The sequence below is a fragment of the Eulemur rufifrons genome, chromosome 16, assembly GCF_041146395.1.
Source record: "Eulemur rufifrons isolate Redbay chromosome 16, OSU_ERuf_1, whole genome shotgun sequence".
NCBI lineage: Eukaryota > Metazoa > Chordata > Mammalia > Primates > Lemuridae > Eulemur > Eulemur rufifrons.
Window position 1 is genome coordinate 21,660,211 of NC_090998.1, and position 25,160 is coordinate 21,685,370.

The following is a 25,160-nucleotide window of genomic DNA, read 5'->3' on the forward strand; positions in this document are numbered from 1 at the left end:
AGACAATATGATAAATGAACAAGCTATATTTAGAAGGCCAAATAATGGTATGATTCTACTCATATGAAATATGAATGGTTAAATTCATAGAGATAGAAAGTAGAATACTGGTTAGCAGTGGCTGGGGATAGACAGAGTAAGGAGTTATTATTTAATGGGTAGATAGTTTCAGATTGGGATGATGAAATGTTCTGGAGGAGCATAGTAGTGATGATTGCACAACAATTTAAGTGTACTTAACGCCACTGAACAGTACATTTGAAAGTGGTTAATATGGGTTTGGTTTGCTCTTCCTTTTCTAGTTCCTGGTACAATGAGCACTATTTGGATAATGGGCACACTTATAGCCGTGACTCAAGCATTACAAAAGCAATCCATGTAACCGAAAACATTTGTACCCCCTTAATATTTTTAAATTTAAAAAAAGAAAAAAATTCAAAATTAAATCTGAATTATTTCTCATAAAATGGTTAATATGAAAAATTTTATGTTATATACATTTTACCATGATAAAGAAAATCTATGGAGGACTCAAATAGTAAAGTTTTGAGTCACAATCAAAATTTTAAAAAACAAATTAAAAGCAAAAATTAAATATTTCATTTTTTTTTTTTTTTAAGATGAAGTCTTTCTCTGTCACCCAGGCTAGAGTGCCGTAGTGTCAGCCTAGCTCACAGCAACCTCAAACTCCTGGGCTCAAGTGATACTTCTGCCTCAGCCTCTCCAGTAGCTGGGACTATAGGTGGGATCCACCACACCGGCTAATTTTTTTGTTTCTATTTTTAGTTGTGTGGTTAACTTTTTTCTATTTTTAGTAGAGATGGGGTCTCGCTCTTGCTCAGGCTGGTCTCAAACTCCCGAGCTCAAGCAATCCTCCCGCCTTGGCCTCCCAGAGTGCTAGGATCACAGGCGTGAGCCACTGTGCCCAGCCAAATATTTCATTCTTTACTCTGGCAAAATAGATGAAGAATTAATATAAAAAGAAAACCACGTTTACTCTCTACAGTCTGAGCAAAGAAATGCTGGACTTAAGGACACTCGACAGAGCTGATAGCCACACTAAAAAAGAGGGACTGAAAGAACACTGCGAAAACGCAAGACACCTGGCTCCTCCCCCTCAGCTTCAACTGTCTTGTCAGCCAGGCTTACGCGTCCTGGGCATGAGGTGGGGGAATTCCTTTCTGGGGTTGGCAAAGAGACCAAGAGAATTTGGGGGGTTGATGTAACTGTCCTATATACCGATTGTGGTGGTAGTTCAAATTCAGAATTGTAACTCTAAAACATAATAATTTTATTATATGTTAATTTTAGAAATTAAAAAACAAAAGATGCAAATACAAAAAAAAAAAAAAAAAAAAACAAGAAAGGATCTTGGTCACCAACCTTGACTTTTGATTCTTAATCATTTTGGTCTTCCTTCCCAAGGAAGGATTAGAAAAAAGTGAGAATTTGCTAACACATTGTAGATTATAAGGATTTTCTAAAACACTAGAAAATGTAGAGTGATCTCTATATATCTATAATATGGCCCTATGGGTATAAAGAATGAATAAGAAATGATTTAAGTGTGCAGGAGAGTAGGTAGTCAGGGGTCACCACACACCATTTGAGATAATACGAGTATGAAGTGCTGATAATAGACTATCAAATAAACAAGGTGAAAAGCAATTCTTCCCATTTCAACTGATGCCAAGAAACCAATTTTGCAGTACTTTCTCACTAGAGAAGTAATAAGCTGTGCTTCCACCTCTATGTTTTTCTTTGCCAAAAGAACTCACACTTCCTTCCCAATCTTTGAAGCATAGTTTGAAAACATCCAATTCTAATGGGAGAATGGGTAAAAGTGGGAGCTGTTATTGGTGTTACGGTCTAAAAGAAATCCTCTCTTCTTGACATACTCAGGGCGATATTTGGATTATTAATAGGAGGAGATGAATTATGGATTAAAACATTTTTAGGCCAGTATATTCTAATACCTAGGATGTTATCAATTCTGTTTAGACCCGCCCAAAAAAGTCCCAGATATCTTTTTTCCTTGATATCCTTCATCCTTTCCATTTGGAATTCCCAATTCCAACTCTTGACTTGTGCTCATATAAAAGTTACTAATAGAATTGTTCATCTAACAAGCTAATATTTCTAAAGGAGACATTTCCTCCCTTTTTCACAATTGTGGGATAATAAAAAAGTAGCTAGAGACCCCAGACCTTGAAGAACAAGAGAGAGGAGGAAAGAAATGAAAAAAAGAGTTGAGAGGGAGAAAGAGGTAGAGAGAGACTAACAGAAGAAAAGTCTTAAAAATAGGGGAAAAGTTAAACGGAAAAAAGAGAAAAAAGAAGAAAAAAGTAAGAGAGAGAAAAAGAGAGACAGAGAAAGAGAGACAGAGAGAGATACTCAAGAAACAAGAACAAAAAGGTAGAGTCTTGGAAGTTGCTATTTTAAAGTCTTTTGGAACCCTAAGGACAAAAAAGGTGCCCATCCAGGTGGCTGTGTAACTCAAAATAAAACAATATTGTGATTACAACTATGAAGGCATTTTATGTCAAACTGTCATTTATTTATTTCTAGATGGTTCTTCTTTTCTTGTATATAAGCACATTCTTAATATTCTTAGGTTGTCTTTGGGAATCTAGCACTGGTCTAACCTGCTGCTCATCTTCCTTTTCATTCGATGGAGATGTAATGAGAATAACTAAAATATTCTTGCTTAATTGGACCTTAAGAGCTAGCTTGATTACTTTCAAGGTTCCAAAGCATTTCTTTTGACAGCTTCATATAAGTAATTGCCTCATCATCCTTCTCCCATATTTTCCTTGACAGCACTTTCATAAATGTATCCACAAACCAGGGAAGTCTACTTGCAAGGTGCAAAGGTTCCTTCTGGGGATTTCTGAGCGCCTGGCTACTTTGGTGCTTCTTTTACCTTGCTTGACCCTTTCCTCCATGAGATTTTGGAAGAACAGCTATACTTATATGCATTTAACACATAAGAAAACTTGAGTCCCGGGCAGGTTAAATGACTGAAGACAAGATTCACACGTCACTTCAGAGGCAGGCTGAGACTAGAACCTTTAATTCATTGCAGTATTTGTTGAGCAATATGAGAGGTTACAAGGGATCATCATGGTTAGACCAACTACTTTACCTGCCTTTATAATGCCCTAACTATCCATTTTTGCTGTAACACTCTCCTCATTCTAACAAAACATTACAATTTTTCAATAACACAATGGCTTTCCCTTCAAAGGGGAAAGTTCATTCCTTTCAAAAATAACTATCAATGCCTGCCATAAAAGCAGAGCTCTAGTAACGCTTATGGAATGGAAAGAAATAGAGAAATACATTATTTTAATTTTAGTAAAAATTGAAACATAGGTTTTTGTAATCTGACATGCAAAAGAAAACGTTTTTACATTGAAAGGATATTTTGTTTTCATAAAGACTTTCTGCTTGCATTAAATATGAGGAGTTAGCTCCCAAAATAGGTGTTCAACTCAAACTTGAATCAAGATGGATTTCTCTATTTGCCATACACCCTTGCACTACAGAACATAATTTCTGTACCCGTGAAAATTACTTGTTAACTTGAAATATGAAAGAATTTGTTAGGCTCTTTTCTGCCAGTTTAAAACCCTTGAATCCAGGAGATTATTATAAGTATAGTAGCAGCTAATCATGGCTGAATGCTTATGCTATGCTGAGTATTTTGTATATACCATCTCATTTAATCATTATAGCACCTTTGTTTAATAGGAAAATATTATCCCATTTCACCGGTGAAGAAACTGAGATTAAGAAATATTCAATATCTTGACCAAAGATATATGCAAATAAGGTCTGCATGATTCTAGAATCCAAGCTCCTAATCCATTACATTATATATACCATTTAAATATTATTACTTATAAACTTTATTTTAACATTTGTACAGGTTTAAATAGAATTTAGGGGAACATGTTTTAAAGAGGAAAATGCCCAAATCATCTAGGTCATCTAACTGATTACTATACCAGCATACCAGTAGTATACTACTAAATGGTTGCAATACAAATACTGAACGTATGAAAACTAGGTATCCCATGGCTTTATACTGTATTTAATGCTAGTTTGTGTCTAAGGTGACACTAAATATCCAAAGCTGAAATTGCTCTGGAAGGAAACAAGAAGCAAGGGGAACCAAATCAAGAATAAAAATGAAGAACATGTAAGGCCTTTACATTTTTAATTGTTTGGTTAGATGTCTTGGCTTATCTCCTATATGTTAACTAAATATTTTAGTTGTATTATTTCTAATAATTTAAAATTCCTTTAAACCACGGAACTAAAATTAGGGGAAAGCCAGTCATATGAAAAATACTTAGAGCACATATTTAAGATAGTTGGATTTACAGAGTATAGCAAAATTTCAGATGGAAAACATCTTTGTTATCTTAACGCAACTACTACAGATGAGGGGACAATACTCCCAACAGGAAGTAATCGTAATTTTCACCAACACGATTTTTTTTTTTTTATTGTATGTTGAAGAACTGGTAATAGGGAAAGCAAGAGAGAACATTGTTGCAATTTTCATGTTAGAGGTATTAATTATGCTGGCCCAATGCTCATTGCAGAAAAAGATTTGGGAGCATACTTTCAGTCTCTTTCTCCATTTCTTTCTGTCCACTTCCTTCACCCAAGGAGTGGTTGGATAAGAAAAAGGAGTATGGCAGCAAGGGAAAGGTCAAGGTTAAGAAAGATGAAATAACTATGGTTCATCCCCCATCCTCTACTTTTCATGCCCTCAGTTTGGCAGGACAATACTGAGAAACTTCCACAGGAAACAGCAAATTTGAAATGTGCTGGGCTGACTTAAGCTTTTTTTTTTTTTCCTGGAGGAATCAAATAGGGCTCTATTTTCAAGTTTTGTGAAAACAGTTGCCAACCAAACACAGCTCAAAATTGTAATATGGTTTTTCTTCTTGGTCCTTCTGTCAGAACAGTTCATTCATGACTGCAAACTCTTATCTGCATGATTATATAATCATCTTTGAATACTATCTTTCTTCTAAGAAGCAAATAAAATACCAACAATTTGTACATAGAAGGTTCAAAGTGCTGTAAACAATCTCACTTTGAACCTTCTATGCACAAATAGATATGAAACAGCATGCTTCTCTGTTGTTTTGTTTTCTAAATTCCTTGATCTTTCAATAGCTTTCCACAAAAGAATTAATTCACAGAGCACAATCACTGAACTCAGCAAAATGAAAGCAATTCAGAAGGTTGCCATTGTTACCAATATGCAAATCCTAACCATTGTTTTATTCATCCTTCCTTAATTTAATGGTCTAAGTGCAAAATTAGCAATTTCTCTCCCCCTCCTTTTATACAAAACAACTTAAAATAATATATACAAATGCGTGCATTTATTTTTAAGGATATCATGGAAAAGTGAAAAGCAGCTAGATTTAACTTTCAGTTGCTAGTGTTCTGGGCACATTTCTGTTAACATCTCTATTAATCAGGTCATTGTTCAGAGTCTAAATTGCCTTGTCTATAAAATTAAGGAGTTGGAATAGAAGAATGGTTTTAAGTTTTGTTTAGAAGCACAATCTTTAATCCAAACAATCTTAACCAGTAGAACTTGATATATAAAACAAATAAAGTCAATGGTACTGTTCAGGGATGCCTGGAGACACTCGGACTCCAGTCAACAGCTTGAAACAACTGTTTCCGAATGTCTGTGAGGTCCTTCCCATTTCAGATAAACTTGTTAGGATGGTAGGTTATTTGTCTTTCTTCAAACTCTATTCCCCTCTCATATTCCATTCATTCTCTTAAATTTCAGGCTCCTCTAAGATCTACCACAGATCCTTGACTGATTCATCTTTGCATTCCTTATGATGCTTAGGCTCAATAGCTAACAGAAGAATAAATATTTGCTGAATAAACAAAATTTCCAGGATGCTACGGGTTTATAAAAATAATTCACCCTCACATTCAAGTTTGAAATAAAACTGTTTCCTCAAAGAAATTAATGAAAAGAAAAATTTACAGCATTTCTCAATTTGAGAAATAATTTAGTTGTGAACAAGAAAGGGGCAGAATACTGTCTTAGTGTATTATTCTACTAATATATCTAGAAAATGAAGTAAGCTTTGAATGGCTACACAAGAAAGCATTTTGATGCTATTTATTACAAAACTACATATTACATTAAAAGTACCTATGTAAAAATGACTTATTTTAGACTTAGTATTTATTTAGAATAGAGGTGACACATAGAAACAATTCATTTGCATTACACCTATGGGAAAATAGGACTTCACTAGAGGCATTACTCTCGTTTTACAGATATAAATATTGAAATACAGAGTGAACAATAGCAAAATATGGAACATGACACTCCAAGTAACTACCCAGATTGGGTTCTGGATAAGTAAACTCACTGCGTCCTATAGATTTTTGTGATGGGCCTTTATATTATAACACACAGGGGAATAAAATTGTTTTCTCAAAAATAAGACACTTTATCTTAATTTTATTGACTTGCTTTATATGCTGCTCTGCAAAGTAAACCTACATATGAAAAGTCTGCCATGCACTACTTTTCTTTTTTTTTTTTTTTTTTTTGAGACAGAGTCTCACTTTGTTGCCCAGGCTAGTGAGTGCCGTGGCGTCAGCCTAGCTCACAGCAACCTCAAACTCCTGGGCTCAAGCGATCCTCCTGCCTCAGCCTCCCGAGTAGCTGGGACTACAGGCATGTGCCCCTATGCCTGGCTAATTTTTCTATATATATATTTTTAGTTGTCCATATAATTTCTTTCTATTTTTAGTAGAGACGGGGTCTCGCTCTTGCTCAGGCTGGTCTCGAACTCCTGACCTTGAGCGATCCACCCGCCTCGGCCTCCCAGAGTGCTAGGATTACAGGCGTGAGCCACCACGCTCGGCCATGCACTACTTTTCAAGACTTCCTTTAGGTAATAAAAATAGTTTAAATACCAACTAATAACACTTATTAATCAGTGAATAATGCCAAACAATGACTCTTGCCCATCACATATTTAGTTGATAAATGACAAAACTTTTATCACTCCAAGCACTTAACATGCATTATCTCATTTAATCCTCACAATAAAATATCATTTATACCCACATTTTACAAACAAGAAAACTGAGGCATGCAGAGGCTAGGTAACTTGCCCAAAGTCAGAGCTAGTAAGTAACAGTACCATGATTTAAGGTACAAATAGCTGCAGGTATCATACTCATAACCATTATGTTATACTGCCCCTTACTAAATAATAGTGTCTCTACTAACCTAAAGACAATGACTTAATGTAATTAAAATGTTTCTTCAGTCTTTATGTTATCTTCCCCCTAATTATCCCCTAAGATAATTTTTGTCTATAATTAATTAGATTTCTCTGTATATAATAAACACTTATATAATAAATTAATAAATTAAGACTTCCACCTATGTTCCCAGTTGTATGTAATGCAATTTACATGTTCCAGTTCCATGTTTTGACTTAACCATAAAAATAATGAATAATATCCATGGATAATATTGAACAGTTTCCTGGTACCAACAAAAATAGCTAGTATTTGTTCCTCCTAAGGGGCGTCTGTCTTCATTTGGTTTATTGGTCCTATTAAGGTTATAACTTTTAGTTTTATAAAATTTTACTCCCAAGGTTGAGTATGTCTGTAAAAACATTCCTTGAATACCTTAAAAAATACTAGTAACATAAACTAAACCAACAATAGGCTGAAGAATAAACTTCTAAGATAAACAAAGTCTGTGAACTTGAAAAATATTAGTTGCTCTCTCTTAGGCATAGCCAAGACTACAAAATTAAATAGTTCTGTTTTTCTTGATAAGATAAAAAAAGTATACTTTTAAAATTTCAATAAACTGGTATTGTTCCTAGAATTATAGCTACTGTTGGCCTTGAGCCTAGCAACCCTTTTATGTACACTAATTAGCCCGGAAACATTTTAGAGTCACCTAAAACATATTTTGATTAAGAGAACACACGATGCTGTCGAGGAAGGGCATGGACTCATAACCAGAAACCCTGGCACTAATAGTTATATTCCTGTAGTGTAGGCAGTAGTAGAACTTCATGTATAATTTTAAAGTTTAGCATTTATTTGATTGGTCGTTACAATGAAAGGGGGCACTGAGGAAAAGCATGCATGTACTGATGCTTCTGTTAGCATGTAATGAGACACCATGAAGCTGCTGAAAGCAAGTGAAATACAAATATAGCATGAAAAGACACTGTACTGTCTCCATTGTCCAAATATCAAACACCTCCCAGGACCCCTAGGGGTGGTAATAACTATGGAAGCAGCTACTAACAGGTTCTTCCTTAAAGGAGATTCTTGAAAATTGCTGGGCTCTGACTCCAGCCCATATGGGCTTGGAAAAGTCAGAGAAAATGTTGGCTGTACTTTTTCCGGCCTATTTGCATATGTTCTTTAGTATGCAGAATGTCTCTGTATATAATTTAATTGTTGTTGGGCTTTTTTGCCTCTATTAATACATATGCAAATGACTCACTCTTGCAGCTGTGCTGTATTAATCATATGTGTGCTTCTGTCTGTCTGCCCTGCAGGCTCAGGGTTGAAGGGAGAGGAAAAGAGGGAATTCAGTCTTTTAACCTGCAAGAAAACTCACTCATGCAGACAGAAGTCCAACAGCAAGCAGCACACCAGGGTTGTGACGGAAATGAGGAGCAGTTGATCATTTTTCATCCTGCATGAAAATGACTACAACCCAAAAGTTAAGCTGAGTAGTATGGTATATTGGTAGGTAAACATGAATACTTACAAGTATTCATCCTTGTAAGTAATTCCTTCAATAACAAGATAGACATCCTCACATCTAGATTTTTCCATATGGTTATTTCTTCTTTATTGATTTTCTAGGGGTTTCTCTTGGACAGACATAAAGCCATGCTCAGTCACTCACAGTGCTGGGAAATATGAAGCATTTATCTGTGTCCTGTCATAATTATTGACCTTCTTCAGAGACCAGCAGGAGTTTGATAGAAAGATGAACTTCAGTTTTTTATCCACATCTACCTTGATGTTACTCTCTATCAGACAGAAGCTTAAGCCATTTCTAATATGCCTTCCATGTACCTATGATAGCTATGAAAAAAGATTGATTTCAGTTGATATTTTATATGATTCATTCTCTAACATGATTGCACATCATCTATCATTTTTTGTATCCCAGATAATGTGTGTTACTGATGTTACTGGTTACTAGGGCTGTAGCCCATGTGATTTCATTTACAACAACTTGGAATTCTGAGCCTTCATACCAAAAATATTGTTATATATTTTAAAAATAGTTCTACTAAAATTATTTTAAAAGTTTAATTAATTCAATAAAAATTCATGATTGAATGCTACTTGCTTATTTTGAGGAAAAAACGACCATCCAAGAAAAATTTCAATCTTTTTTCCTTCTGCTTATCACTATCAATCATTGGTTGGAGTTGACATTTTTGGCTTCCTATAGGTAGAACAGGTGGCAACCATCTTTTGGCCAAGATGAAGTACAGTATTTATAAAGTGAGAAATAAGTGGATAAATATTTCCTTCTAATTTCAAATCTTAGAAGCCTGGCTAAAAAATAAAAATAGTATATTATAATACAACTATTAATATTACAAATATTCATAATACCCATTAAGTAAAATGCAAATTAACAAACATGAATATGAGAAATGTTGGATGGACTGTTGCCATCATTTGATTTTATTATTAGAAACAGATGATTCCTTTAGCTGATTTTTTTTTATCTAGTCACCAATGTCTAAAAGTTTAAAGTGTAACTTTATTTTGTGTAGTGATATTCACTTTTTGATACGAAATGAAGCTAGATTAGTTTTCTATATAAATGAATCACCCTCCTTCAAAAACAGACATCAGGAAAATAAGTATCAAAATCATCATTGGCTTTTAGAAGAGAAAAAGAGTAGTCAGAAGAGGAAGAGAAATGAAAGAAAAGAAGGAAAGAGAGGAAGAAAGAGAAGAGGGTAAACTTAGTATATCAAATTGTTAATTGGCTAGCTACTATTTTTATAAATACATCCTTCCATTATTTGTAAATAATTTACTTGAGGGTTATATTGGCAAGATGAGTCATACTGAGATAAATAAAAGTTCCTATTCTTATTTACATCTGTACATACATTAACATAATGTAGGAATAATCAAATTGCAATGTTTGGTCTCTTTTCATAAATTAAAATGATTTTAAAGAAATTATATAAATGATAATAAGTGCTAAACCACATTCTTTATGCAGTGGCCCATGGTTATAAGATAAAGGGAGGAAAGGGCAGGAGAGAGAAAACTAGGGATTTCTTAAAACATTAAGAATCTTCCAATAGGGGCTGAAAAAAAATGTGAAGTTCCCTGGCCATTTAATTGATATCATTTGCTCCAGAAATTAATCATATGCTGCTTTATCTTGTTAAAAATTATTATGCCATTAGCTGTGATAGCGTCTTTACAAGTATGTATTAAGCACCTGTTATTTGCTAGGCTTTTTTCTGGGTACCTGAGGCACATTATTGAACAACAACAAAAACGTAACAATCTCTGTCCTGGTGGGACAGTATATTTGGAAAAGACAGCCAATAAATAAGGAACGTAATAAGTTATATACTATGTTTGAAGAATATGACTATATGAGGGAAAAAAGCATAATAAGAGATCTAAGAAGTGTGCTGTCTCTAGCAGCGTCATTTTTAAATTTTAAATAGGTTGCTTAGGGTAGGTCTCAGAGAGATGATATTAGAGCAAATACTTGAATGAAGTGAGAGACTTAGCCTTTCAGGAAGAGGGAAGAACATTTCAGGTAGAGGGAACAGCTAGTACAAAACTCTAAGATGGGAGTATGCCTTGGTAAGTCAAGGGACAAAAAAGAGTCCAATGTAGGTGGAACAAATTGAGTAGGTAGTGCAGAGAAAATGTGTTATAAAAATAATTTTTGTAACTACTGTGGTCTCAAACATGATCCTAGGCACATAGAGTGTTTTCGTAAGTTTCTTTTATTTCATTAAATGAGATTTTTTATTATAAAATTTCAACATTATCTTATTGACCTGAATTCAAACTATTTTTTTCTTCCATGAGCCAATGATCCCTTTGACACTTGAATTTCTGCTATTGACTCTTTTTAAAGGATGGAGAATAATTTATATAGAAAACTAATTGTTAATATTCGGCTTCATTTCAGTATTGTAAGACAAGATAGCTATTTCAGCAAAATAGATACATAATTTATTGAAAGTGTACTGTTAAGATTCATTCTTCACCTTTTTATTTAATGCATATACAGAGAGTCCATAAAATATTTCAAGCACTTGAATAAATGCAAATGATGGTGGGCGACTGACTTCATGAATTTTGCCATGTGGTATTAATAGAAGCCAGAAAGCAGGATTCAAAACTGCCATGTGAGTTATATTTAACTCACGCTAGTTTTGAGCCAGGGGCCTCGTGAAGCATATGTAATTCACACGTCTCTTCACCTTGGGAGCCGTGAGAACTGTTTTTCAAATTGAATATAACTCACACACAGAAAACAATAAAAAATAACACATTTTTCATTAAATTAGAAAGGACTGTTTTGTTTTCGAACTTTTTATTCTATTTTCATGACAAAACCGTGGCCCCCAAGGAAAATTTTTTTTTCTAATGTGGCAATCAATGCATTAAAACATTCTACAAGTGCTGTGAGGGGGGAAATATGATGTGCTTTTGGAACACACAGGAGCTACTTTAATTCAGACTTTATATTAGTGAAGACTCCCTGAAAAAAGTGATAGTTTAACCTGAAACTTAGGGGTAAGTAGGAGTTGGCTTAGAAAAGATGGTGTTGTAATGGGGTTCCAGAAAGAGGAAACACCACTTGGAAAGATCAAGAGTGAGAAAGAACTTCAAAAAACCAGAGAGTCATTTAAAGTCCTTGCACAGAAGGACATGACAAGATTTTCTAAAATCCGAAAGATCATTCTGACTAACATATAGTAGACAGTGCATTGACAGGGGCAAGATCAAGACAGATCAGCTTAGGTGTTATTGTGGTGAATTAGGCAAATGGTAAGAGTAGCTCAACCCAAAAGAGTGACAGTTATGGTGGACAGAAATGGATGGATTCTTGAAGTATTAATATTTAGTAGGGATTAACTGCCAGTGAATGAATAGATGTAGAGAAAGAAGGAGGAAGAGGAGCTAAGGATGGCTCTCATGTTTCTGGGTTGAGAAATAGATGAAATGGAGCCACTGACTAAGACCAAAGAATGAGCAAGTCTGGGGGCATGATAGACAACTACTGGTGAGTTTCATTTGGGGCTCAGTTTATAATGTCTGTAAACAGATATATATTTCCTCTTAGTAGCCAATAAGCAGTTGGCTAATGTGAATTTGGAGCTCAAGAAAGATTTAAAAGGCAAAGACAGATTTATATAAAAGAAATAAATAAAATGGTGTCTTGGCACAACATATTAATTTGTATCATTTATATATATAAAATCTATATTAAGTCAATTTTTCTACATAAAAAATAAAAATAAATGTATGATAATGCTTAAGTTATTTTAACTGTGTCTAAAAATATACAGTAAGGGTTTTTTTATATCAAGTAATTTTTATTATATAGTAAGGATCTCCAGGGACATAAAATAATAGTTAAGTAATAAACAGTGGTTTTATGTAAAGCATGTCATTTTGCTTGTCTTTAAAAATAATTGTACTTGTCTCTATTCATTCTTTAATGAAAGTTCTGGTTTTGCTTATCATAATATTATCCAAGTGTGAACAATTATATGTAAAAGGTTATTTCAAAAGAAAACACAAATGGTAGGTAAACAAAGTCAACTGTGAGTACGAATATATTTATAGTGTCCCTTATTAGAACTAGGTGTTCAAAAAGAAGTACGTGAATAAACATATATCTGTGTAAAGAGGCATGAAATGGAAAATTCAGAGGCTGAAGTAGACAGCTGTCATTATGAATCCTGCTACTCCTTTCATTATTGCAAAGCACACAGAGTATTTGTATTAGTGCCAATTAATCAGCATTATTGTTATAATTTGATTAGCTGGTTACTGAGTTAGCAAATGTTAAGAGGGGCAATGTCTCCAAAGTTTAAAATAAACTCTCCTGCACTTGGAGAAGCAAATATAATCATTTAAAGATCATGGATTTTGGACTCTGCGACCCAGCTTTCTTCTTTCTCAGTGGAGATATTCATACATAACACAAAGTGTTGCAATAAGAAGTAAATGAGATACCTTTGTAAAATGCTTACCAGAGAACCTAGCTTAAGAAAGCATTTCATTAACCATGGCTGGTAGTAGCTAGTGACATCAGTTGTTATGGCACTTTACAGGAGTTAAAATTATTATGTTTGAACCCAGGGAAAAGGAAACAGCATCCTATTTCTGTATAAAATATATATCCCTTCCACACTATTCTCACTACCACTGAATGAAGATTAATTCAGATCATCACTTTTTCTTTGCCAAGGCTACTTCAGTTGTTTCCCCAACTGGTCTTCCTGCTGTTACCTCAATCCATCTTTCTTACTGTTGTCCTATGAAGTGCAACGCTGAGCTTATCACTCCATACTTAAACAAGAACACATTAAACAACAACAGAAAACAATACAAATAAGCAAACAAGCCAACAACAACAAATTCTTCAATGGTTCTAAAGAAAGATACCAACAACTGTTAGCTGGTACTACACAACATCTATACCACCATCTTCCTTTATTAAAACCTGGCCTTACTTCAACCAAAACTCATGCTGTGCCTGACCTTGTTCTCATCCTCCCAACCCAATCCTCCCATCCCACAGTATATATGAGCTGATGTCTGGTGAGAAAGGTTAGGAGAGAGAGGATTGAGTTTATAGCTTTATAGAAGAACTTGGTTCTTAGTGCTTTTCTCTACCTACCTAAGTGAGGAGGCAGAATTCATAAAAACAGGAGAAGCCAGAAAAAAGGAGAAACCTTCATATTGTTCCTCAACTAGTTGTTGAATTAAAAAACTAAAGCCTAACCCAGTAGCAGTATGATGAGAATGTTCTTAAGAGAACTTGACAGTATATAGCTTGGGGTATACAGAATTAAAGACATAGTAGTGCCTGTTTTCTCTTCTGGAGTTTTCTAAAGCTGGGGTGGGTTGGTGGAGAAGGGTCAGGGGTTTGCTGCAGGTTGAGACCAGGACTGTGATGTAGTACTACCACAGCTCTTAGAGGGCACAGAAGAGGACCTCCATGGAGATCCCAGGGTTCTCCATGGAGGAGCATTGAGGATGAATGAAGGCAGGCATCTTGCTACCCGGACAGCAGCTGGCCAAGGGTGGTGATGTCACAAACGAAAAAGAGAGTTGGAAGCATAGATCAACAGATCTGGCCACCCTTCTCTTAGCAGACCATGAAGAGCTGTTCAATACCAAGAAAACTATACACACACCATCTCCAAGCTGTCTCAGCAGCAGACATGCCTTCCACAACACACATTTGCTTAGGTAGTAAGTTGAAGTTGAAGAAGCAAAAGAGTAATTTGCAGCCTTCCTCACTTCTGGTTTCCAGAGCTGAGATACTTGTCTAATGACAGAAGGGGAAGAAGTGAGATGTAAACTGGATGTAAAATTAAAGTTTCCAGTAGAACTGAATCTTAGTAACTGAAAGGATCAGAAAGCAATGGAGTCTACTCAAGGTATTATTATGAGATGGAAAATAGAGATTTAACAGAATATAATGAAAAGCAGAGTGGAGAACATTAAAACTGGCTTATGCATTATACTTTACTAGGATAAAACTTCTCAAAGTTTTTACTTTGAGGTTTACAAGAGTGGGGCGAATCTGGGGTAAGGCTTATGGTAAGACTTCTGACTAGGCATTGTATTAAGAGTTAGCTTTCTCTGATGGATCCCATCAGATGTGTGAAGAAGGAAAGAATTTGCATGCTAATTTAAAAGGAGGAAGAGTAACAAGTATCCTTTGCAGTTCTGGGAAAGGCTAAAGTAAAGGTCAGAGGTCTGTGAATAGTGTGTTAGGAACAAGTAGGAAAGTGAGGTAGTGTAGGTACCCTAGCCAAAGTGAGCATCAGTCTGCTTCAAAGAAAAGTCAGATTCTCTGCCATGGCATGCTTTTGGAATGTGTTTGCATCTGAATAACTTGTTTTTTTCCCAATGCAAAAAATATGTGTGTTTTTGTGTTCAGGTGAATGTGTTTTAATAATAGCTGATGACTTTCTATGGAAAAAGTTTTGGATTATTAATTTTCTTGTTATACTACAGTGTTGATTATTTGAGAAGACCCTAACTAAAACTCACGAATTTTCATGGGTATAATACCACTTAACATAAAAGGAACTTTATCCCATGTACACATCAAATTATAGTTAAAATAAGAGCAAATGTTTGGTGTCTAAAGTTTTTCTTGTTTACTGATAAAGAAAATTATTTTTTAACATTTTGAAATCTTAAGAGAATCTGATAACATAAAAATTGAAATAAAACTTAACTTGTATCAAATATTGTCATATTATCTCTACAGGAAGAGAGGTTTAGATTGTTCCTTAACATAGCCGCTTTCTATTAAAGTCCTGCAATAAAACACAGCAGTTGCCTACAACTGCCCTCACTTCCTCTCACTCCTCATCCAGTGGTGAAAGGAGAATGTCTAACTTGCTTTGAAAACTGACGTCCTAAATCTCTAAAACTCCTATTCCCATATTCAAATCTATTGCTGGATATTCTTCTCTCTTTCCTTTAATTCCATTATGCTTTTTAATTTTACTTATTATAATCACTTTTCCATGTTATAGTTATTCCCCAGATTTTATTTCAAAGGATAACAAATGTTATGTTACTTTTATTGTCCCCATGGCTCTAACACTGCCCAAGGTATTTCCAGCTCAAAGAAACAGACAGTCACAGTGCAGTTTTTCGTAGACAAGGTAGAATAGAAATGAACGTTATTAACCTCTGTAGAACACAGTATGTCTCAGCTTTCACACTGGTAGTTCCTCCTGTGAAACTCAACTGGCCTTTCGGAAACCCACCAGGTCTTCTGACAAACCCATGTGCAGACCAGATGTATCTGTCTCTTGACGCTACAATATAAATCTATATTTTCCTTGCAGACTAAGATCATCTATTGTGATAATGCGCTTTCATGTACACAATTTAATTTTACTAAGCACAACTGCTTTATATCTAGCTTCACAGGCATACTGTGTCTTTCGGGCTAAAGAACATACAAAAATTCTTGTAAGAGGAGATTAATCCTATTACTAGATGATCTTCTATTCCTATTAATTACATAATTAGAAGGTCCATAACAACAGAAACTATGAACTATTTTGTGGAATGCTGACTCAAAAATTTAAACAGTTAATGAAAGTGACTTTTACGATAATTTTATTGGTTCTCTTTTCAACCTCAGAGACAAAATTTCTAAAATCACTTGGACATCTGGTAAAGTTATCATTGACATTCCTATATGGGAATATGTATGCATTCTGTAGGGCTAAAAAGGTCTTAATTGGGATGTCTGAGATAAAGTTGAGCTCTTTTAGGCATCAATTATTTGGTCTATTTTTCTTTCCTTGCTTGACCAACTGAGCTGACATTAGCAGGCGAACAAAGAGACTTACAAAGTGTTTTAATAATACAAGGCATCTTGAACAATTTTAAAGGCATTTTTCGTTAAGTAGCCTTGGTCCACAAGTGTCTGTTTCAACATCTTTTGCAGGTTTTTTTGTTCTTTTTCTCTTGATGGAGACCATCCTGTGACAAAATTATGGCACATACTAATCAAAGTAAAACTACAGCTCACTTTTTCAAATCATATCAGGCAATAAAAAAACTACAATAAGCTCTCTCAAGTACAGAAAACAGAGCTAAAAATTAAAAGAATCAACATCTCAACTTTTGGTTGAGGATCAGCACAAATAAATTTTAAAACAACGAGTGTGTGACAAATATCACTAGTCAGTTTTATTTTGCTTTAACACGATAATAGCTGTTTTCCATATTTACTTAACCTTTGTCTCCTCTGTATTGTTTCCTGACTTACCTGCAGTTGGAGTGGGCCTAAGCCCGGTGTTGCTGCGGCAGCAGCTGCCATGGTAGTTGGGATCAGCTGAACAGGGTAAGGGTCACCTAAGTAAGAGAATAATAGAGGCGTCAGCACCTTTTATCTACTCTCCACCTGCAAATTAAACTCATGCATTCACTCTTTCCAAAAGCCTTCTTTTGTGTGCCTTGCTGAGGCCTAATGAAAAGCTCTATTGTGCAGCCTTTTACTAACACTCTTTTCACAATTCTGGCTGAGAGAGGAATGTGAATAAAAGGCACAAGCAATTAAGGCGGAAACCTCATCCTTTTTTCATGATGTATTTATGAAAATGGGGGAAAAAGTGGGCATTGATCAGAGGGCTGCACACACACATACACGCACACACACAATCTTGATATGAGCACAGCAACTCCTCAGCAAATTTATAGTCTTATTATAAATGGAACTTAACTAAACTTACTTTTATATTAACAAATTAACCTCTAAAGATTTAAGCAAAATTGCTTATCTTTTAAATTTAAGCTATGATATTGTCTTGATTCAAGTAATATCATGTGGACAAAATCATAAATATTTTTTCTGTTTTTTAAGTTACGTAAAATCTAAAATTTTTGTATTTTTATTCTAAAGGATGTCCCTCAAATCATATGTTTTAGGCTTCAAAATACCTGGATCTACCTCTGTGTATCTGGCCTTCCCAGAGCTTATAGGTTAGTGGGAGAAAAAGATAATTAAATGATTACTATAAAATATATTGACAGTTAAAACGGGGAAGTACATACTGCTATGGACTATACTGGAGGTGCCCCAAACCTAATCAAGAGGTCAAAGACTGCCTTCAGCAAAAAGTCATGTTTGAGCTGAAATGTGAATTAAGTGAAAGCTAGCCAGGCAAAGAAGGAAAGGAGGAGCGTTCCAGGCGGGGAAACGATTTTCATGAAGATTTAGAGTCACACAGAAGTATTATGTCATAGCCCAGTCTCCGTATTGCTGAAGCACAGAGTGCAGGGAGGGAAGAGGGAAGTCAGGTGTCAGATTACATATGGTTTTATAAACAACATTAAAGAATATAAACTTTATCCTATAGGATAAAGGAAACCATGAATGTGGATAACAGACTGGTTGAGTAAGATCACTTGGGCTGGAGGTTGGAAGCAGCAATCAAGTAGTAAACAGAGGCAGAAATCGGTATAATAGTGAATAATGGTCTGAACTTTGGGTGGTGGCACTGGAATGGAGAATGAGGGGGGATTCAAGTGATATTTAAGGGGTATAACTGGTAAAACTTAATAACTGTTACAAATGAGAGTAAGAGGAGACTCAAGGATCATTTCCAGCCTTTTCACTTCAACAACTGATTGAAGAGTGGTACCGTTTACTGGGTTTGTAAACAGGGATGAGAAGAGCAAGATCGCCAACGGGGTCCGGGGGTGGGGCGTGGGGGGAAAAACAGAGTTCTGTTTTAGATACACTAAGTTTGACATTACTATTAGATATCCAACTAGAGGTTTTTTTAGTCACTTGATAAACATGTTAGGACTTTAGAGGAGAAGTCTACATAAATTTGAGAGTGGTTAGCAGATATCTAGAAGTTAAAGCCGTAAGCCTTACAAGACCAAATAGGAGTTAACTGTGGCTGCTAAAGAAGAGGTGCAAGGATTGGACTGTGGGACACATTAACATTTATAGTCAGGGAGATAGATACTAGCAGAAGAGACTGAGAAGAAATGTAAATCTGGTGTTCCAGAAGCTAAATAAAGAAAGACTTTCAGAAAGAGTGATCAAGTTTTTAAAATGTTTGATTTACTAATGTGGAAGTCATTGTTAACTTCAACAAGGGCAGTTTCGGTGGAGTGGAGGGTGACAAAGCCTAACCAGAGACAGTGTGGTCCATAGATGATTACATGAGGAAAGGAATTGGAGGCAGAAGTGTAGATCCTTGCTTTTCACAGCGAGAATCTCTGTAAAAGAGCATTAGCATCACCTAGGATTTTGATAGAAATGCAGAATTTCAGAGCCCACCCTGCACTGTGGCATGTAGGCTCTAAGCTAGCACCTCTAATGACTCCCACTTTCTTGTATTTATATCCCACGTAATCCCCTCCCTTTGAGTGTGGGCTGGATCTAGTAACTGTCTTCTAATGTACAGAATATGGAAAAAAGTGATGAGATTTTACTTTTAAGATTAGGTTACAAAAAGATTTTTGGCTCTGTCTTGCTTGCCCTTCTCCTTGCGTCGTCCCTGCCCCCCCCCCCCCATGTCCTTCCCCTGGCCACTTGCAGCAAGCAGCTAGGCTGCGAGCTGCCCCATGGAGAGGCCCACCTAGCAGTGGCCGATAGCAAGCAAAGGCATGAGGCCTGCCAACAGCCAAGAGAGGGAGCTTGGAGCAGATCCTCCCCAGGTCAAGCCTAGAGATTAAGGCAGTTGAGGCCAACATCTTGACTGCAGCTATGGGGAAGATCCTGAGCCAGAGGTACACAGCATGACTGTGTCCAAATAAATATTTGCTGCTTTACGCCACTAAGTTTTGGGAGAATCTGTTAAAGCAGAAAGCATATACCTTCTGAATAAAAATTTAAATTTTAACAAGATTCCGAGATGATTTATATGCATACTGGAGTTTGAGAAGTGTTGGAACAGAATTCCACTGAGGTGTTTTGCAGTAGGTAGTGGAAGATGTGTGATCAAAAATCTTTATTACATAGGTATAAATGCAGAAAAATTACAGCATGCTTGTATGCTAATGAGAAAGATCCAGTAAGGAGAGGAAAAAAAAAAAACATATGACACAGGAAAGAGAGGGGACAACTGATGTTACAGGATAGAGCTTTGCTTATCATTTGGTATTTTTAATATTTAATCTTCAAAACACTACCTTAAGTTTAGATATTTAAAAGCTGAATTTGTATTCATGCAAACCAGCTAAAACAGCAAAATGGTATGACTATTAGAACTGACAATTTAAATGCTTAAACTACGTAATTAATTTGTATTCCTCATTTAATGAACATAATCTTAAAACTAAAGCAAAAGTGTAGAAGTTGTGGTGCTCTTCAGCGAAAATTCACTTTATATAATTTATTTTCCCTGTTGTAAATTAATCAATTACATGTCTAAAATCTACCATGTGACCAGAACTCTCCTGGGTGCTGTGGAGACAAAAATAACAAAACAAAACAAAACTCGGTCTCTACTTCATTCCTATCTTTTCTAATGAAGTGCTTATTTGAGTAGTATTGACCATCAGGGAGTGCTATAAGACTTAAGGGAGAACTAATTCCAGACAGGTTAGGAGTGAAAGGGATGAAGAGAAAACTGGTTTAACTGACAGGTGATAGAACAAAGTAGAGGGAAAAGAGATTGATGGCAAGAAGTTGAGAAATTTTTCATACTCCAGTCTTGAAGACATGTGGATATGAAAAGGCAATGGACGAGGAATGAAGTTTTAACAAGCATCATTAAAGGAGTTAAGTAGTAGGAGGTCTTAAAGATGACCTGGATATTGATCCTAGAGACAGAACTACTCCTAAATTTAGATTGATGGCAAAACACTTGCAAAGATGTTTTGGGCACTTTTGCATTACTAGCATCTAATTGTTAATAACAAATTATGTGGATATTTAGAGCTCATTTGTGAAAATATAGATTATTCCATAACATTTTTAAACATTCACATATTAGAATATTATTGTTTTTCATTTCCTAAATTCATGCATGTATAATGAAATTAGCATAGTTATCTTTTCATTGGATATACATATATATGTGAATACCTATTATGTTACACTCATTCCACAGTGTCTATGTGCAAATGTGTATATGTATATAGGTATACAGGCATACCTAGAGATGCTTCAAGTTCAGTTCCAAGGATCACAATAATGGAAGTATCATGATAAAGCAAGTCACACGGATTTGTTTGTGAAATAATTTTTATAGTTATTTGTAGACTATATTTTAGAAGTATGCAATGGCATTATGTCTGAATAATGATATACATACCCTAAATTTAAAAATACTTTATTGCTAAAAACTGCTAATGATCATCTGAGCCTTCAGCACAATCTTTTTGCTGGTGGAGGGTCTTGCCTCAATGTTGATGGCTGTTGAATGATCAGAGTGGTGGTGGTGGCTGAAGGTTGAGGTAGCTGTGGCAATTTCTCAAAATAAGACAACAATGAAGTTGGCCTCATTGGTTGACTCTTCCTTTCACAAAAAACTTTTCTGTGCATGCCATGCTGTGTGATAGAATTTTACCCACAGTAGAACTTCTTTCAAAATTGGAGTCAATCCTCACAAACTCTACCACTGCTTTATCAACTAAGTTTATGTAACATTCTAAATCGTTTGTTGTCACGTCAACAATATTCACAGCATCTTCCCGAGGACTAGATCCTACCTCAAAAAATCATTTTCTTTTGCTCATCCATAAGAAGCAACTCCTCATCCATTCAAGTTTTATCATGAGATTGCAGCAATTTGGTCACATCCTGAGGCCGTGCTTCTAGTTCTCTTGCTATTTCCACCACATATGTAGTTACTTCCTCCACTGAAGTCTTGAACTCCTCAAAGTCATCCATGAGGGTTAAAATCAACTTCTTCCCAACTCCTACTAATGCTGGTATTTTGACCTCCTTCCATGAATCATGAATGTTCATTATAGTATTTATAAATGGTGAATCCCTTCCAGAAGGTTTTCAATTTACTTTTCCCAGATCCATCAGAGGAATAACCATTTGTGGCAGTGATAACCTATGAAATGTATTTCTTAAATAGTAAGACTTGAAAGTCAAAATTACTCCTTGGAGCCATGGGCTGAGGAATGGATGTTGTGATTACAGGCATGAAAACAGCATTAATTAAACTCCTGATGGAGTACATCTCCATCAGAGTTCTTAGGTGACAGGGTGCATTGTCAATGAGCAGTAATATTTTGAAAGAAATATTTTTTTCTGAGCAGTGGGTCTCAACAGTGGCCTTGAAACAGTTAGTAAACTGTGCTGTAAATAGATGTGCTGTCATCCAGGCTTTGTTCCATTTATAGAATACAGGCAGGGTAGATTTAGCATAATTCTTGAAAGCCCTAGGATTTTCAAAACGGTAAATGAGCATTTTCTTCAGCTTAAATTCACCAGCTTCATTAGCCTGTAACAAGAGAGTTAGCCCTTTGAAGTCAGGCACTGACTTCTCTCTAGCTATGAAAGTCCTAGATGTCATCTTCCTCCAATAGAAGGCTGTTTCGACTATGCTGAAACTCTGCTGTTGCGTGTAGCCACCTTTGCATTGATGATCCTAGCCAAATCTTCTGGATAACTTGCTGCTTAACCTTGCACTATTATATTATGGTGACAGCTTCTTTCCTTACTTTTCATGAACCAACCTCTGCTAACTTCAAACTTTTCTTCCACAGCTTCCTCACCTTTCTTAGCCTTCACAGAATTGAACATAGGGCCTTGCTCTGGATTAGGCTTTGGCTTAAGGGAATGTCGTGGCTGGTTTGTTCTTTTACCCAGAGCACTCACACTTTCTCCGTATTAGTAATAAGACTATTTTTCTTTCTTACCATTCATGTGTTTACTGGAGCGGCACTTCTAATTTCCTTCAAGAACTTTTCCTTTGCATTCACCACTTGGCTGTTTGGCCGCAAGAGGCTTAGCTTTCAGGTTATCTCAGCTTTTGACACATCTTTCTTGCTAAGCTTAATTATTTCTAGCTTTTGATTGAAAGTGACAGATGTGTGACTCTTCCTTGAACAATTGGAGGCCCTTGTAGGGTTATTCATTTGGCCTAATTTAATACCTTCAACATTGAAAACCTTCAATATTGTTGTGTCTCAGGGGATAGGGAAGCCAAAGGAGACAGACAGAGAGATGGGGAGAACAGCCAGTCAGTAGAATAGTCAGAACACACATATTTATGGGTTGAATTAGCCATCTTATATGGGTGCGGTTCATGGTGCCCCCAAACAATTACAATTGTAATATAAATATCATTGATCACAAGTCACCATAACAGATAATAATGGAGAAGTTTGAAATATTTCAAGAATTATCAAAATGTGACACAGAGACATCAAGTAAGCATGTTATTAGAAAAATGGCACTAGTAGACTTGCTGGATGAAGAGTTGCCACAAACCTTCAATTTGTAGAACATGCAATATCTGTGAAATGCAGTACAGTGGAGCACAATAAAACAAGGTATACCTGTGTATGAAAAGTTTATACAAGCTAAATAATTTTGTATATGTGTTATAGGTAGACTTGTGAGAACCTCCTTCCCCACCCCCTGCAAATTATGTTGAAGCCCTCACCACCAGCACTTCAGAAGTGACTGTATTTGGAGACAGGGCCTTTAGGGAGGCAATTAAGGTAAAATGAAGTCACATGTGTGGGCCTTACTCAACTATGACTGGTGTCCTCATAAGCAGAAGCGTTTAGGACACAAACAACACAGACTCTGAGATGACCAGGTGAGGACACAGAGAGAAGGTGGCCATCTACGGGCCAAAAAGAGGGGCCTCAGAAGAAACAACCCTGCTGACACCTTGATCTCAGACATCTAGCTTCCAGAACTGTGAGAAAATAAATTTCTGTTGTCTGAGCCACCCAATCGGTGGTATTTTGTTATGGCAGCCATAACAAACTCATATAATATGTTTGCCATATACAGCCATATATCAATGTATTTGGTGTTAAGTGAATTGTGGAAGACTGGTAGCAAGAATTTAAAAGACTACTATGGATATTATATATCTTTAACCATATATAGTTTCCAAGCTATAAATATATTAATATAATCATAAATAAGATATAAACTAATTAAAAAAAAGTTCATGTTTGAGGCACCGCATTATTGCAACCATCTCTATTCAACACATGAACACATGTAACTTAAAACATGTCTACCTTATTACCAGTTTTTCAAGCCCAGATCATCAAGAATTAGTTGGGTTGATATATGCCCCAAATTACAAACTAAATACAACTAAAACAACTGAAAATTTCCAATACAGCAATTTAACTCAATTTAAAAAAATAAAAATATATTACATGAATGTGTCACTGTTCTACAACGGACACAAAGTCTATAAAACATCACAAACAAGGTTAGGGGTCATTCGTGATGGCAAAGGAGAAATTCAGAAGTTGCAGGAAAAAAAAGAGCTTTTATTCAACTAAATGCTGTCATCTATTTGTACCATCCCTCAATTAACTGTACTAAAGAAATATTACAACAGGTTTGTTTTGTAAATAGCTCATGAGGTACTTAGTAAAAATCAGATAATGGAAAATTTGACTTTTAAAGTTCAACCATGTGTAAGTTATTCAAATTGACTTTCAACTAGTTAAAAGTAATTTACTCTTTCCTAAGTTTTAACCATTTGAGCAATTTTTCCCTAAGCCTTTCCAAAATTAATTTGCTTCTTATTTCAAGGCCAACCATGGAAAATTCCAGCTCAAAATTACAATTTTTCAGAAACTTAAAAAATATACCGAGATATCTCAGTCAATTGTTTTCAGAATACAACCTAGCTTATAGTATCTTATTGACATAAATGATATAGCTAGTATTAAATAACCCTTCTGAAAGCATGTTAATTGCATCAGCATTATAGTTATGAATATTTTGATATTAATTATCTCCAATAATACTATGAAGGATTCATTTCTATGCTATATAACACAGACTAAGAAAAACAATTTTTTTCAACAGGATTATTTAGGCTGAGGAAGACTATGAAAAGCAGACGTGGCTTTAATCAAGGTCAACATTACATAGCCTTTCATCCACTGAATTAATACAAAAGTTTTAGAAAGTTTTATGGTTCGCTGAAATGTGGAGATTCATTCTTTTATTTCCCTTTCACAGTTTTTGTTTGTTTTGTTTTGCCTCCTTGACAAATACCAGATTGCCTTCTCTAGGTGCTGGGAAATATAAAAATTAAAACTTACACACACATACACACACTCACACACCCACACCACCCACACACCACCACTTCCACACACAATCCCTGCCCCAGAGAAGTTCTTAATCAAGTAAGGGG

The 25,160-nt window shown here is 35.6% G+C and overlaps 1 protein-coding gene across 7 annotated transcripts in view; it reads right to left on the reverse strand.

Annotated features, from left to right (window-relative positions):
- Window positions 1-25,160, reverse strand: part of SOX5 (SRY-box transcription factor 5) — a 1,007,084-nt gene that overhangs the window by 95,582 nt on the left and 886,342 nt on the right. For all 7 annotated transcript variants that reach the window (XM_069489787.1, XM_069489790.1, XM_069489788.1 and 4 more), the window contains one exon: window positions 17,108-17,193. In XM_069489787.1, coding sequence (XP_069345888.1) covers window positions 17,108-17,193 — 86 coding nt within the window. The remainder of the gene's footprint in view (window positions 1-17,107; window positions 17,194-25,160) is intronic.